Genomic DNA, 17,649 nt, shown 5'->3' with positions numbered 1-17,649 from the left:
CGTGAAATTTCAGTTCTTTTGATACCCATATGTCATATCTGCCATTTATGGTTTTTAAGTTATTTTGACTGGCGGATGCAGATGGTACCTTGATAATTGATTACTTGAAAAAGGTTATAGTCATGGCAACCCACTTTTATCAGTGCATAGAGAATGAATAGGGCTTTCTTTTAGTGTACTTAAAAAAAAGTTAAGTTGCGTACAACCGCACCTATGGAGATCCAAATTTAAGAAACTTCAAAGTCTATAAACTCAGTTTTTTAAATGGAATGACCATGTTCTTATTATTCCATGAGATAGAGAATCGAAATGGGCATATTTTGACAATACATGTTCCTATAGCTATGTTTAACAGTTTCTGATTTATTCCGATTTCATTGAATTGATCTCGGAATTGATGCCATTTTTTTTTCGCATTTTCTTTTTAGTAGTTGGCCATGATTTTATAACAATCGAATTTTAAACAAATCAAGGAATGGATTCTTTAATACCATTGATTCTAGTTCTAGTCTAAATAATTCATTCATAAATAACTCATTTATTAAGGATATAGGACAGAAAATTTTTGAAAAATCTAAACAGAGTCGTTCAACTGAATTTCTTAAACAACGTATAAGTCTGGAAATTAAGAGAGGTAATGCGATATCTGTTCTAGCAACAATTCCATACCAAAAATGTTTCAACGAAGTTTTTTATATTTTGCAATGAATTTATTTTGTTAATCTAGCATTTGCAGTTCAATTCATTTTCTTAAATATTCTCTTGTAAAGCTTTGTATCACTTGTTCTTCAACAGTTTGTAGTGCATTAGGGGTACAAAATTTCCAAAATGCATACAATTTCGTTCCAGTTTTCGAATGAATGTACGGAAAGCACGCGCCGCGATTCTGCCCATTTTACCATAAATAACAATTAAATTCAAAAAAAGGTGAAACCACTACGAGTCATTTTTCGATTTTTGAAAAACTATGTTAACCTATAACAGTAGGTGACGGATTAGTGTCACTAGATTTGTTTAAAATTCAATTGTTATAGAATCATGGCCGACTACTAAAAAGAAAATCAGAAAAAAATAGTGTCAATTCAATAAAATGGGAATAAGTCAGAAACTGTTAAAGATAGCTATAGGAACTTTATTGTCAAAATATGCCCATTTCGATTCTCTATCTCATGGAATAGTAAGAACATGGTCATTCCATTTAAAAAAACTGAGTTTTTAGTCTTTGAATTTTCATAAATTTGGATATCCATAGGAGCGGTCGTACGCAACTTAACTTTTTTTTAAGTGCACTAAAAGAAAGCCCTATTCATTCTCTATGCACTGATAAAAATAGGTTGCCATGAATACAACCGTTTTCAAGTAATCAATTATCAAGGTACCATCTGCATCCGCCATTTTTTTTCTTAAAGTCAAAATAACTTAAAAACCATAAATGGTAGATATCGACATCTGGGTATCAAAAGAAGTGAAATTTCACGTAGAATCCAAAAATGCAATAAAAAATGGGGGTTGCCATTTAAAATAACGAACTTACTATCTACTTCCGGTTTTTCCTGAAGTGCAGCCATTTTGAAAATATTTTAAATCGATTCGGCCTTCAGAGTAACTCCTAAGTACAAATTTTCAAAAACCTACCTATTTTACTTTCCCAGAAACTTTTAACTAAAGCTCCCAAAAAAACACCCTGTATGTTACCGGCAAACGAAATCCGACATTTTGCAAAATCCCTAGGCATTTTGCGAAATGACCAATGCAGCAGGCAAAGTGAGAAATGGAACTCCAGTTCGCACTTCCCCTGCCTCTCTTTAGGGATTTCGCGAAATGCCTAAACATTCAGGCAAAGTGAGAATGCTCGGCTATTTTCTACAGATTGCGCGTACAACAGTGCCAAACGGAAAACTGTCGCGTTAGTACGTTCCCCCATCTGATACATTCTCCATTGTAAATCCAAAGCGTGACTCAACAAAAATCCAATAGAAGGAATGCAGTCTAAACGTGAGCGAAATATTTACCAAGCACTTAAATAAAATCGCAATCGTCCCGTCGTTTACCATCCAATGGCAACGCTGTATGCGCAATCTGTGGGAAATGACGAAGCCTTCGCACTTTGCCTGCATGTATAGGCATTTCGCGAAATCCCTAAAGAGAGGCCGGCAAAGTGCGAACTCCAGCTCCATTTCTTACTTTGCCTGTTGCAGTCGTCATTTCGCGAAACTCTACTTTTTTCGCTATTTGGTTCGTTATGTTGTCGAGTCTTGCACCAAGGAAGGAATTTTTTCTGTACCGCTTACAAAAAAAGTTATTGTAAAAAAAAAAAAAAACCGTTTTTTACATGTTCCATAATTTTACACTTTTGCCGTTTATTAACGATCCTAGAGATCGTTTATAATTTTGCATTGCTGTCTGTCGTCTGCCTGTTGGTCTGTCCGTCTGTTCCTTTGTCTGTCTGTCCCTCTATCTGTCCGTGTGAACGATAACTTTGTTTAGAAATGTCCGATCGCTTTTACATCTCCGTTAGTTATGAACTGAATTGCATGAAATTCAATATGGGCATAGCTTTAGCCATATAATACGCAATGCCAAAAGTTGAGTCGAATAAATTCACAGTGCCCTTTTCGCATCTCGACCATTTGTAAACCGAATTGCAAACTTTTTTAATTATAAAAGTATTTAAATGAAATTTGATACATAGCCACTTGGAATAAAAGCAAATTTAACGCCAATTTCAAAATTTGGTTTTGCGCATGCGCAGTGCCAACTTTCTTATTTATGGAGGAATTTTAATGAAATTCGATACATAGCCACTTGGAACAAAGGAAAATCTAACTTTAGCTTCAAAATTTAGGTTTGCGCATGCGCAGTTCCAACTTTCTTATTCAGAAAAGCATTGATATGAAACTCTTCTTATAAACTGAAATTGAAGTAGCACGTCAAAAATGGATTGTACATGTGCAACGCTATCTTTCATATTTGTGGCCGGATTTTTACAATTTTAACAAAAGTTGCATCTTACAAATGGGAAATGAATGCAAGTGGAAATGCGCTTTATGTAAATCGTTTACGATTACTTTTTAACTTGTTAATTCTGTTTCAACTAACCGACGCAATAAAAAGCGTCTATGGGGTAATCTTTTTTTAGAGAATGTAATGCTGCATCTGCATCAGATACCTACTATTTGTTTAACATTTTCCGGAACCAAAGTACATAATCGAAGAAAAAGAAATAGATTTGAGGAAGAATTGTTGTTAAACTTATATTCGGATTTTCCGCTACTGTAGCCAAAACGTTGAATGTATTGTCGTTTTCCTGATGGTTTTGACGGACATTTTTACGATATTGCACTTGCAGTTATTTAACTAACTTATAAACAAGTATAAATTTAATATACGTTAAAGGCGCAAATAATGAAAAGTTATCGCTGTTTTTTAGGTAATTCCACGGCATATTTGATTTATTGTAAAATGAACCTTTTTATTTTGTCAATTTCTACGATGTTGAAAAACGGAAAATTATGAGTAATAGTATGAACAGATGCAGTATTTTTTTCTCTAAAAAAACGTATTTAGACTTTTGCTCTAAAATAATTAGGGGAGCTAGTAGTTGACTATAAACAAATTACCATTGAAATTCCTATGCTGCGTCGCGCTAGGCACCACCCCGTATACGGGATATGTTTCGAGGCTGTCATTCTACATTGTTAGTTGAGAGTGGAGTGTCAACCCTCTTTGGGCTCTACGGGTACTTTTTAACACAGTTGGGTGATACTAGTGTCGGGCGGCGGCAATAACTTCATTTTCGCTATCCATTCTCTTGCAACTCGAACACACCTACTGCGCTGGCGCAATATTATAAAATTTGCCAAAGTAGTTCGCCGAACTATCCGGAACGCAATGTATGTAATGTATACAATCGTTTTTAAGTAATGATTAATTGTTTACCTTGCCTACGTGAAAAGGTATTGCTCTTAATCGTTATTAGATAGACTATCTCAGACTATAACTGCCAAATCTGACAAACGAAATGAATCATCAAGAAGTATGATTAAAATTTATCAAAATTTAACTGCCATATCTGTAAATGTATTAATAGATTATTATTGATGTATTGAGTGTGCGGTGTCCATATTACTTTAAAATCTCTTTCTGTGTTTTTATTGTGATTAGTTTTAATGGAAGAACAGTGAGTAGGTACTTGAACAGTGTAATCAGCCATGGGCATTGTTTAAATAAAGTATTTAAACGATGCCATTTGGTAAATAAATTCTCTTATCGAACTGAGTAGACATTAAAACGTGATCAGAGAACTTTGAAAAATGAAGTCTTAAAGGAGCTATAGTTTTAAGTTTTGAGTACACAGTATATTATCACAGATTTAAACACTCTTAAATCTGTGATACTATGTAGGAATGTAGGTACTCAAAACTTAAAACTTTTACCAAAAAATGGTCACAAATGTGTCCTTTGCCACTCGGAATACTAAAATGGTTCTTATCTTTTAATGCAAGGTTTACCACAAAACTTCATTATAGAAGGTTTAAGATCGTCGAGGAGCTGGCCAGAACTCCAGTCAGAACTTCAACCTTTTACAAAAAAAAGTGGTGTGTATTTCTAGATGCACTAACGTTAGACTGTAAAAACCTCGAACCGTTTCCTTAACAATCGACCGAAAGTTCGAAAAATGTCGTTAATGTTGCGAAAGAGTTTTAGATATAACATGGAATAAAAAGGCACCAAAGAAAAGATTTTCAAAATAGATAAAGATTCCCTTTTTTGCATGGCCACCTCACTATTATGTAAATTACATATAACTAAAACTAAAAAATTTATGATTGGAATATAAAAACCAGGAAAACCAACATATTTCGAAAACTATCAGAGATAGGTATAAGACATTATTATCAAAAGTTGAAGGTTTTTGGAGGAGCTAAATGATGACAGAAAAATATACAGGGTGTGCCATTTAAAAAAAGTGAGATTTTTTAATATGAAGTTTTGCAACTTTGGACCTATCAAAAAAACACCCTGTAAGCTATATTTTTAATGTTTCATAGTAGATGTATTTATTTGACTTTTACTTAACCGAGGATAAAAGATATAAAACTTGGAATCAAAATTTAAGTAATAATTTTGACAATATACTGACGCTAGCAAATGCCCAATTTTTCTTAAAAATCGAATTATGTTTAAAACTACTAGCTTTTCGGATATTAACATTAACCATATAATAAAAAAGACGTACAATTACACGTAGAATTTAAAAATGCATTCAAATACAGGGGGTTCTATTTAAAAAATGTACTATTTTGGCGCCCTATTTTGTGGGCACACCCTGTATATTTCCAAATATTTTTTAAATGTGGAGAATATTCAACCATATCATAATACAAAAGCACTCTCGAAAAATCTTATCTTCAAGGCATTAAGTTACTCCGCACAATCCTTGACTCACCCTGTATATGTATGTTCCGCAGTTCCGCCAGATCTCGAAACCATTACTGTACTACTTGTAAAAAATACATCACACATGCCCAACTTTCAATTTTTTTGGAACTCGGAGAGAATCAGAGTTCAAAATTGATTGAAAAATAATTCCTCAGCATTTTGGGTATGAAACATCCTCTTAATCTTCTAATGATAAGATTTACCAACTTTATGATGAAAACTATTGAGGCGTTGTCCAGAACTTTAAGGCAAAGACTATAAAACAAATTATTTGCCCACTCCAACTGTACCGAGAGAAAGCTCAAGTTTTAGAGCGCTATATCGATACCAGGACTATTTTTTGTCTAATACAAATTTTCACGTAGCAGTAGATCTATAAGAGATGGGTTTAATTGGCACATAAAGCTCAGTCCTGAGGTGTTTCAAATCCCAAATCAGTGATTTTTTTATTTTTGGGACTATGAAATAGGACTATTTTTCTTATAATGGTGGAAGTTCTGTTTGAAGTTATGAACGTCCCTTTAATCATTCTAAATCATTCTCTAATGAAATTTTGTGATAAAAACAAAGAAATAAAGAGGCTTGTTAGTACTTCAAGTCCCGAACGAAATATTGGTGACCATTTTTAGGGAAAAGTTTTTAGTAGCTCTAAAAATATAGTAGGGATTTGTGCAATAACTTGTAAAAACAAAAATATAGTAGATTTTTATTTTCGATACTGAATACAAAGTTTCTCGTAGAGAGTTGGATCTGCGGACTGGAGTTCTAGTTCTAGCACCGCGCTAGTTATAAACTTTTCGCAACAGAGCTTAATTAAAAGTTAGGGTGAGATTTGAATCAACATTTTGATTTGAATTTCGTAATCTCAAAAAATGTTTTAGTAAAAAAACTACCTTATTTCATTCTGCATATTTTGTCTCGTATATGTATACCTCTATCCCCAACAATAAGGAAAATACCTCGCGACTGAAATGTTTATTACACTTCTCGCGCGTATACAGCTTTAACAGTTTAGTTGTTAAAGGCAACATTGACTTTCTTTTTGTTCTGTGAGATGGCAAATACAATGAGCTTTCGAATGGTGCACAAATTCTTAAAAAATATTCATAAATAACTTCGGAAATGCAATGTAAAGGTAAAATTTCTAACTTTTGGGAAGTGCGAAATTTTGTACAAATTATTTTTTTCTGGCTATCTGCAATCGCTGCGACCATCGCGCCCTCCTGATTCCGAATCGGCATCTAATTTTGCACAAGATACGTATTTTTCAAAATGTATATCTTCGAGTGCAGGTGGCACTATTTTAGAAGCGGCTTTTTGGTACCGAGATTCCTGACTAATCAGAAGATTGCTTAATAGATAAGACGAGGGGTAAATCACTAGGCAAAATCGTGTACACCAAACTTCACACTTCACGTATTTCACCAATACTTCATGGACTTCATCAGTACTTCACGCACTTCATCAATATTTCACCGACACTTCATGTATTCTACCAAAAATTTCACGGACTTCACTGATACTCGTACTTTATGAATTTCACTGATATTTTGCACTGGACAAAATCCCATCCTCCTTTTTCCTAGCGTTCTTGCAATTAAAACAAAGCAGTTAAAGATGTAGAATGTATTGATATAAATGATAATTGAGGCACAACAAAAAATGAAACGGTACTACAAATTTAAAAAAACATATTTTGTTTATACATCGAGATAAGTACATACACGAAATTGAAATGAATCAATTTTTTTTTTAAATTAAAAAAAAATTTGCTATTGTTTGCGTTTTCCCGTCCGTCCGAACTACTTCTAGGGGAATGGTCCTAGAGTCCTGGAATTTTTTGCAATATATGTAGCCTATACCTTGAAGGTCATCAAATCAAATTTCGCTGTCTTTAAAGAGGTGGCCTCCATGAATTATTTTCCGAGATGCTGTTTTTGAAAGTAAAAGTAAAACGTGCATTACTTTTATATACGGCAATCAATTGGTCTCAGATTTTGCATACGAATGGCTTTAGTGGTGCAGTAGGTAAAGATTTTGAAAATGGTGGGGGGGGGGGGAGCACACGTCCCACCCTTCAGTCTCATCGAAATAAATTGGTTTGTACAAATTATAACGTTACCGCGCGACTCTTTTTCGAGTTCAGTTTCATGGTGTTCTAATTAAAGGTCTCAACGACAGAAACCGTTTTCTGCTAACTACCGCTTTCTCGTCCCTTATCAAAAAAGACGATTTGGGCTCGGATTTGGGGAGTCGGGGGGTGTGGAACTGGTTTTATGCTTCATGATACTCTAATCAAAGGTCTCAACGAAAGGAATTAATTTCTACCAACCATAGTCCTCCTCTTCGGCTCCTTACCATGATTGGATATATCTCCACAACAAATTATCGGAAGAGGCTACTCACAAAGGGCGATTGGGACGTCTTAAATAATTATATCCATTGGGTATGTCGAAACTTTAAGAGCGAATATCTCGAAAACGGATTATCGGAGGAAAGTTCTCTCAAAGGCAAAATCAATCGGGAGTGTCGGAGGATTTTGAATGTTCTCCCCATTAATCATCTACTAAGAAAGTAAATATCGATAACGTGCTACTACCTTCTAACAAAACCATCTACTAAGCTATTTCGGTTTAAAAAATTGCCCTTTATCTTTATTCGCACAGGAGTTGTGCACCATTTATACTTGTTAAGATTTTATAAGATTTTCTTATCAAATTTCTGTTATATGCAGTTATACTAAATAGTTCTGGGTCCTGTTAAAATATAACGTTTATTAACAGATTGGATATCTTATATCTGTCTTTTTATATGATATAAAGGTGTCCAATTCTTCTTTTAAAAATTTCATTTTAACAAACAAAATAAGCGGAAAAATATTGCGTAGGTTTTGTAAATGGTATTGTAACTTTATTACCCGACCAATAGGTTGCATTTTTAGGGGATTATTTTCAAGAAATGGTGTTGTTTGTGGAATAGTATTGACCTCGGGATTGACATTATAGTCGTAAATAACACAATGGCCAGGAACTTGATTTGGGAGAGGCTGATGTACTAAGTTGTGGAGGGTGCTGAAATTTTAAGGAAAACAAAAGCCGCTATCCACGTGACTAATTTTCCGTCTGTCGATTTTATTTTGATATACCTCGTGTTATCGAAGTGTTATTTAGCTACCTGAACCTGATGGTAATAAAGGAAAGGATTTATTAAATTTTTAAAAAGGAAACAATTTACGATCTTTGTACTCATAAATACGACGCAATGACTATCAGTCAGTACGTCTTACGACTTACGAGTCGCTGTCTCATCAGGGCGTCTGTCGCCTGTGTAAGTTTTATTTCGCAGAAATTTATTTAATTTTATTTTACATAGTGGTTACAATCGTGAATTGAACTACCGTACGATTTTTGTTAACGGGATTTGATTATAAACTTCGCCACAACTTCATGCATTTTTCCAATAGTTCACTTAAACTTCCCTAACTTCACCAATACTTCATGGACTTCATCAGTACTTCACGGACTTCATCAATACTTCACGGACTTCGTCAGTACTTCACGAACTTCAACAATACTTCACGAACCAATATTTCATGGACTTCACCAAAACTTCATATGAACTTCATCACACTTGTACACCATACTTCACCCCTCGAGATAAGAGCTACTTCAATGATGTTTCAAATTAAAGAATATTGTAAATAATACTGTGTGCAATGGAAAGCGGTGAACTCCTTCACATCACCTACAAAACCTCATATTGACTAAAATTAGTAATTTGGGAGACTCAGTGGCCTCGATCAACTTGCGAAATTCCAAATAATTTATTCAGCAAATTTTTGTTTATCAACACCTGAAACAAATTATGGATATGAAGAGAAAAATCTGACATAATGAGGGTCGTACAAAGGGTTCGAATAAACGCATAATTAATTTATTGAAAATGACAAAAAATTATTTCAAAACACATTCAATGAAAATAAAACAAAATTCCTGAAATAGAGAGAATCTTACAAAGCTTGATTTTACATGGTACCCTGTAGGTACGTAGACGGTCGATAATTAAAAATAAGAAAATGTTATTAGTTTTTTTCTTTTTTTAATAATCCTAAAATCTGGTCGTGGATCGGCTTGCAGTAAACCGAGGCACTTAACATACAGTTGCTTTAGAACTTCACTTTTCTTTAACATAAAATCATTATAGTACAGTGCAATTAGACCCAAACCTCAACATCCAAAGTAAAAGTTTCCCTCCAACTGCAAATTGTTCTATACAGTCCACAGATTATTTGGTAGAAATTTACACTATTTTAAGCGTCGGGTTTGGTTGGGAGAGGGGAGTAAAGTTGGAAAATTAGTAATTCTGATTAGTTGTTCTTAAATATTTAGCAAACTATGTTGTTTAGTGCGAAGTGCCGTATACAAAAATAATCTAAAATTGCGAACAAAAATGGCCTTGTATACAATCTTGCTAAATTGAACCGTTCCGGAGGGTTATGGAGGGTGTAACAGTAGAAATTTTTCATCTTTTTTTTTAGATTCTTTTGGAAAAAATATGAGATTATCACTAAGGAAACTATTTTTTTTTGTTGAAACCGGTTAAAGCAAATTGCGCTTTAGGGACCGGTGGTATATTACTGATAAGTCCTTGAAGGAACGATAACCTTACCACCTTCTCAATGGGGACCACTTTTTAAAGAGACTTCCACTATGAGGGACAGTAATTCCTGGGGAGTTGCAGGATGTGTTGTTATTCCTCTCAGGTGTTCGACAATCTTCAATCCCCACTTCAGCGGGTTCTTCTTCTTATACAGCCACTGCTACACCTGATGGTACGTTCTAAATGAATGTTCTGCCTGGTAGCTGCTGAAGTGGGGAGAAGCGCAGCCAACTTGAACAGTGAATGTATAGGATGGTTTAATTTTTCCAGAAAATCGAAAAGATGCGAAAAATGTCTACTTTTACACCCTCCGTAACTCTGGAATCGTTCACTTGAGCAAGATTTTACACAAGACCATTTTTGTTCGCAATTTAATGTACTTGTAGATTATTTTTGGATATCGTACTTTTCTCGCCAAACCCCATAGTTTTCTAAATATTTAAGAAAAACTCCAAAAACTACTAATTTACCAACTTTCCTCCCCCCTCCCATTCAAACCCGACGCTTAAAATGGTGTAACTTTTTACCAAACAATATGTGGACTGTATTACTGTATAGAACAATTTTCAGTTCTACCGTACTATTAATGCAACCTTAAAAATGGGAATTAAAACAACAGTAAAAATCAAGCAGATTTTGATTTCTTACTTTCGTTGCTAGATATACATTCTCCGGAGCTTGACGTAAAAACGTGTTAATTTGCTCAGGAGTGAACGTTTTTGATTTTTTGGGTTGATAACCTTCAGATTTTCTTTTTAAAAAGGCGCGCAATCTTGCATAGCTATCGATGTTCACACTATTATGAATGCTAATGGTGCTTCTCAACATTTTTCTGAAAGCGAACTTATCGATTTTGTGTTGCGCCAATCCATAAACGTTTTGTACACCATTTCATATTTCTTGCGATATTTTTCAGGAAGTAAATTAAGGGTAATTTGGTTTGCCGTTTTTTCAACATCCGGAGGAGTTAGAACTATATCGTCGTCACTGCTCATCATGATTACACTACTGTCACAGCCGTCTATAATTACAAGCCATGCTGAGAAGTTTGGCAACATTGTTCGAAAGTCAATCGGTGGGCCGATATAAGTTTTAATGGCGTCTTGTTGCTCTTGAAAAATGGCATTTTCCTCTCTCCTGTGTTTCGCCTTGTCGGTTTTAATATAGAAGAAAGACACTTAGGCAGCTTACAATTGTGCATATATATTATTTATTTACAAAAATGAATAATAACATTTTTATTTGACTTTAAAATTCGGAACGCTGTAAATTGGTAACTGCATCATAATGTGTTTTCCATCGAGATCTCCGAAATTGGTGAACTTCTGTCGAAAGAGGTCGAGGTGAAGCCCACGCTTGAGCACTTAATTTCGGTAAAAGGACAGTAAATCGCTGGGCATCAGCGAGGTTTTATCAACGACCAGGTGTGATCCGGAATGGCAGACTTTAAGCCAGTCACTACTCCAGTGGGTCTAGGTCGAAGCTTTTAAAGAGGGGAGCCCCGTAGACTTCAAATTCCTGTACCATGAGCTCTTGGGAATAAGTTGAAAGGTTCCTTCATGTGGGAATATGAGGTAGACCGAATTAACATTTATTTATGTAACAAAGTAAACTGAACACTTCAACTAAAACTTAAGAACACAATGTATGTCTGTAAGTAATAAATGTCTGTTTGTATGTAGGTATTCAATATTTGTGTGTGTGTCTGATTTTACAAAGTTTGACAAGTGACAAGTGATCTCGCCACACAGCCGACTAATACTACACTTCAGAAAATCGATTTGACATGTCCGTGCTAGAATACCTGAAATACAAACTAATTGTATTTTTTCACGTTAACCTTTACCGTACTTACGTACCAGGTTATGTGTAGGTCATATTTGAGCTTGTACAGGTACTTTGAACAAATACAAGTGCTTGTAAAGGGTCCAGTAAGGTGTAGCCTGCTTTAGAGGTTATGACAACAAATCGATATATTTCGTTTAGCAACTTACCTGAACAATAATTTCTGTTCATTCCGTAGAGAGTAACACAAATTGTCGCAATCTCGCTCTGTTAAAACAGGTAAATTGGAATATTACACCCAAAACACATATAAAATACACCCAAAATCTGTCAAGTTGAATTAAGAAATCGGCCTACCATGCAGTGTTGCCACAATTCTCAGCACGGCTTTTAATTATAGACGGCTGTGCTACTGTCCATTTTCACAAAACTGATTTCTCGTAATTTGTTTGATTGACATTAATGTTTGACAACTGAATTTATCGCGATCCGAGATCCTGATTTTTGTTAAATACATGTTTCCAAGGCAACCCTACATAATATGACCTGAAGAGTAATGAAATGACAAACTCGGAATACGATTGGCTGACAACAGTTGAATAATGAAAACATATTGAACAATAGATACCTTTCTCAATTATAAAACCCATCAGTATTCTCGAGAGTATTCTACATATTATTTAATATGAGTAGAAAAAATAGTTTTTTTTGCACTGTAAAAGCCTGGGTCATAGATATCCGTCACCTGTCTCCATTGATCAGTTCGCTATTTAACAATAAGTTAATTTGATGAATTGATAATTTAGTATTTAGTTATTGGCTAATGGGTCACGGTCAACCGAGATGGACAAATGGAAAGCCATGAACCAGGCATTGGAAAAACCATGAACCAGGCTTTGGAAAAGCCATAAACCCGGCTTTAGAAAAACCATACATTTTTTTTTGACAAATGCCAAACATAATCTGACCAGAACATTTATTGAATGCCCTTACCCATTCCTTACCTATCATTGTCAAAAAAGTTGCATGTATTATTAGTACATCTTCAAAGTTGTTCTCTAATGGCATTGTCATTGACACCTCCCCTATGCATTAACCAGTTAGTACAAAGTATCATTGCATAAATTCTAATACTGCTTCTTATTTCAGATTTCCAAATATGTCTAAGTTGTCTATCGCAAATGAAGTGCTGGAGAAGCTGCGATGTTCCCTCTGCAAGGAGTATTTATCACAGCTGCCGGTTTATATCTATCCAGGTCAAGAGGGAACAGCCTGTGGTCGATGTCCTGTGCTAAGCGAACAGAACCCAATACGGGATACAACCTATGAAATCATAGCGCAATATTTATACTTCCCTTGTCGTTACAATCCCTATGGTTGTTTGGACAACGTCTTGGCAGTTAATATGGAAAATCATGAAGCGTCGTGTTCATTTAAACAATATTTTTGTCCTTTTATTCCATTAGCGTCTTGTCCATGGCAAGGACCATCGAATGAGCTATTCTCTCATTACGAAGAGCACCATAAAGTACTTGCTTTACAATCACCGGTTTTTGAGGTGGACTTGGTAAACATGTACGAAGACAATTACATGTTACTTCATAGAAATGAAACGTTCCTTATTCATGCAAAATGTGATTCGAAGGAAAAAGCTTTTTGGTGTTCCGTACGTTATATCGGTAATAAAAAAGCAGCAAAACAATACTTATACCAGGTCGAATTAAAGAAATCGAATTCAATTGAAAATGTGACACTTTCCAAGAAAGTTGTGGAATCTGATTGTTCTATGTGCTTAGACAAGAACACTGCAGTTTGCGTAAAATCTGATGAGATTAGAAAAGCATTGGGTGATCCAGGTTCTATGCTTTGTAGCATTTCCATTACGCCAAATGAACAAGTAGCTACAGATTCAACTGATTGCTCAGGTGTTAAAATTACTACCAAAATCAATTCTCCCGATGTTGACCATAGCCTTCTTTTTGAACTCGAGTGTCCTGTTTGTCATGAATACATGGTACCCCCGATTCACCAATGCATTGCTGGACATAGTATCTGTGGGACATGTAAAACACAAGTGAAAAACTGTCCCACTTGCCGCGAAGGAATACTTGATACACGTAATTTTAGCTTGGAGAAAATGACCAGCTTCATAAATTATAGTTGTAAGTACAGTGACTTTGATTGCCCATTTGTATCATCTGGGAAAGAAATTAAAGCGCACGAAAGCACCTGCAAATATGGACCTTATCTTTGCCCCTTTGAGCAGTACGATGATTGCAAGTGGAAGGGAAGATTATCCGATGTAATGGAACATGCCAGAAACCATCACGAAGATGGTATTTTGGATGTTGGTTATGTTACATTCCCTTTCCAAGAGGATGTTGACTATTGTGATGGAGATTGCTTTTTAATGCAAGCGCATAATGCATTATTTAAATTGATTTTTAAATATGACGAAAAGAATTTTTATTGGTCTATGCAGTATGTAGGTCCTCCAGAAGAGAGCAAGAATTATATGTATGAAATAGATATTTGTGATAATTCTGAATTTAATCAGAGGTTGTACATAAAACGAAAGTGTAGTAATCTTATTGAGAATGATGTGGAAGCTTATGAAGATCATAATACATCCATACAATTACCACTAGCTGCAATATGTTCTTTATTGAATGAAGGAAATTTGGTTTATAAGTGTCGCATTGTCAAAGTCTAATTGCTCTGTATTAAGAGAGACTGAAAAGGTATTAGTCTAAGAGCTCGCGACGCAAACCATTACCATTCAAATAGCAGCATAAAACGTATACATGAACAAGTATTGGAGGTCGCCATATACGAAAGGCTCGGTCTGTCGGACCGCATTTAACCGGAAGGTAAACAAATTCAATTGTTTATTTGTATATTTCATAAGAAGTCATTACTTTTAAGAAAAGCAGGTCATATGTGGTACCAAATTAAAGCTCTTGACGTCAGCTGCACAAATAACTCGGTCTGTCGGCAGGCAAATAGCCGGAAGTCATTGACAGACCGACATTTAATCTGCTGCTAGAAGCCGACTTCAGTTAGTTATAAATTTCTACGGTCATTTTAGCAGACTAAATGTCGGTCTGTCAAGGACTTCCGGCTATTTGCCTGCCGACAGACCGAGTTATTTGTGCAGCTGACGTCAAGAGTTTTAATTTGGTACCACATATGACCTGCTTTTCTTAAAAGTAATGACTTCTTATGAAATATACAAATAAACAATTGAATTTTTTACCTTCCGGTTAAATGCGGTTCGACAGACCGAGCGTTTCACATATGGGGACCTCCAATACTTGTTCATGTATATGTTTTATGTTGCTATTTGAATGGTAATGGTTTGTGTCACGGGCTCTTAGAATATATTTCCTGTTTAAAAGAGTAACAAAAATTATGTTTTAATGCGTTTGTTTTGTACAGGTTTCTGAGTAGCCTGGTTAAGGTAACGACAACCTTTTTTTTATAATGAAAACTACTAATGTATATTATTTTGCCAGTTTGTAATAAAACAATGAAAAATAAACTGACGTTTTTGTTCCAAATCGCAAATATTAGGAGGGTGTTTTTTAACCTCCGATAGGGTACATAAAAATTAAAAGTTATGTCAAAGCGAGTGTCAAAGGTTATGTGTACAATAAAATAAGTTTTACCAAAAGTTACATACACTTCTGAATTTTGTTCAACAATTACAGTTTTGATTTAGGCATTGAATTGATGGGTTCTTCACAGTGTATGCACCGAAAAAGTTTAAGCGGGCTTAGTTTAAGTGTAGCTTAATATCCATGTAACGTATATTTGGACAATGGTGGCCAATGATTTTAAGCTAAGCTCAGCTTAAATTTTTAAGGTGCATACGCCCATAAGAAATTAATGAGCAGAATAAATCGAAACGATCAAAGTGGTATGGTGTACATCACTAGGTAACCAGTTTATTTGTCAAGATTGAAATTATGAGCGAGGTATTCGGCGGTGGCCGAATGGTATGTCAAAGATCAAATGTAATGTAAGACTGTTGATTTTGAACTGATTGTTTTTAAAAAGGCGTCGGTAGTATTTTTACCTGAAACCATCAAGAAAATCTAAATTTCAGGGCTATTTTGACATTAGAAAGTTGAACTTTACCTGACAAGTACTGTAATATTTTTTATTTCATACTATCTAGTAATCGCCGCTTTCCCAGACTGATTTGAGTCTGGTAAATCGTATTTTACCAGACTGAAAATTTTTACCAGACTGGAAATTTTGCCTAGCAACCGCAACTGACATCCATCTAAACGTGATATTTGATTGATTGATTGATACTGATATTTGTCAAACTACTGTCAGATCAAACAAATCAAGTGATCGACTTTTGCTTTTATTTTAATGTGTACCTACAACATTCTAATAAAAATGGTATTTTAATAGAAATAGAGCAGTATGAAATAAAATGTTTTACATTATTTGTATGTTAAATCAGTTAACGTTACTCGTTTCGAAATTCCTGCCTCAGCTACGCTTCGGCAGTAAACATCTCACTCGTTAACGTAAACCTTGATTTACCATACTCATATGTAAATAACTATTATTTGTTACTCAGTTGTAAACGTTGATTAACAAGACAAAACGCAAACGGGTAAACGTCATGTTTAAACGCTACTGACTTGTAAAACTGACAGCAGACCTGTAAAACTGACAGCAGACCTGTAAAAATTTTACAAGTTAGTAATCTAGTAATTTCATTGGCCAGAATTAATGCGAAGTCTCTGTTACATGGATAACATGATATTTTAGACATTTCTTCAAGATCAATTTAAGAACTAATTATTTACGTTTAATATTGTTTACAAATGAGTAACAAATAAAATATTGTACATTATACGCAAGGTAATAGTTTTTACTGGCTCTAGGAGATGACAAACTCGCCTAACGGCTCGCTAGTCAACTTCTCCTATCGCCAGTAAAAACTCACTTACCTGGCTAATAATGTAAAATACTATGCCTGACTCCCATTACAGTCCTAGTACATGCAAAATAACAATTAGATCGTTCATTGAATAAGTTATTCAATCAACGATTGGATAATTATAATGCAGACTGTGGATATTTTTAAATATTAATATACCTACGTATAAAGGATAATGGTTTTTCAATTACTAACAATTAATGGAATATGTGTGGAAATAATTATTCCTTTAGCCAGTCATTAAAAGGTTTGTACGCCTTTTCGTACCTCTTTCTTGACTTTGTGGGGAGTGAATATTGCACTACGGCGACCGCAGCTTCGGCTACATTATAACGTCTCGCGTAGGTACTTTTCTTCACTGATACCTGCTTTTGTAACTTATAAAGACTGTATAGTTGAAAAGTACAAAGCATAAACTGCAAACTGCATTAAAAATGACACTGATTGTTTTAATTATTTTGAAATCTCTATGGAAACAATTAAATAAAGTGACTTTAGCATGCGTGATTAGGGATCAAAATTTCACACATGAAGAATTCAATTTTAAAAAGTTATCTACATGTTGCGGTTTCAGGTAAAATTTTATACATAAATAATAGGTACGTCATGAAAGTGAGTCCACCTGACTTGGAGGCATTAAAGAGATACTCGCGTCCTCATACTTTTCAGTAAGCCTCCGCGTCATGTAAACGACTACTTTCATGACTTATTATGTAAATAACTCTTGCTGTTCTGTTTTTAGATCGGTAATTTTGACGTCGTTGTAACATTGAGTAATAAATCCTTCACTCAACGGTTCC

At 34.8% G+C, this 17,649-nt stretch overlaps 1 protein-coding gene across 1 annotated transcript in view; it reads left to right on the top strand.

The window, feature by feature from the left end:
- Nucleotides 1–15,427, top strand: part of LOC116163595 — a 28,984-nt gene extending 13,557 nt beyond the window's left edge. The window contains exon 2 of the mRNA XM_031477609.1: nt 13,036–15,427. Coding sequence (XP_031333469.1) covers nt 13,046–14,599 — 1,554 coding nt within the window. The 5' untranslated portion in view covers nt 13,036–13,045 and the 3' untranslated portion in view covers nt 14,600–15,427. The remainder of the gene's footprint in view (nt 1–13,035) is intronic.
- The last annotated feature ends 2,222 nt before the right edge of the window (nt 15,428–17,649 follow it).

Source organism: Photinus pyralis, unplaced genomic scaffold (assembly GCF_008802855.1).
Source record: "Photinus pyralis isolate 1611_PpyrPB1 unplaced genomic scaffold, Ppyr1.3 Ppyr1.4_LG2, whole genome shotgun sequence".
In the NCBI taxonomy this organism is placed as follows: Eukaryota; Metazoa; Arthropoda; class Insecta; order Coleoptera; family Lampyridae; genus Photinus; species Photinus pyralis.
This window is presented reverse-complemented; position numbering and strand designations above follow the sequence as displayed.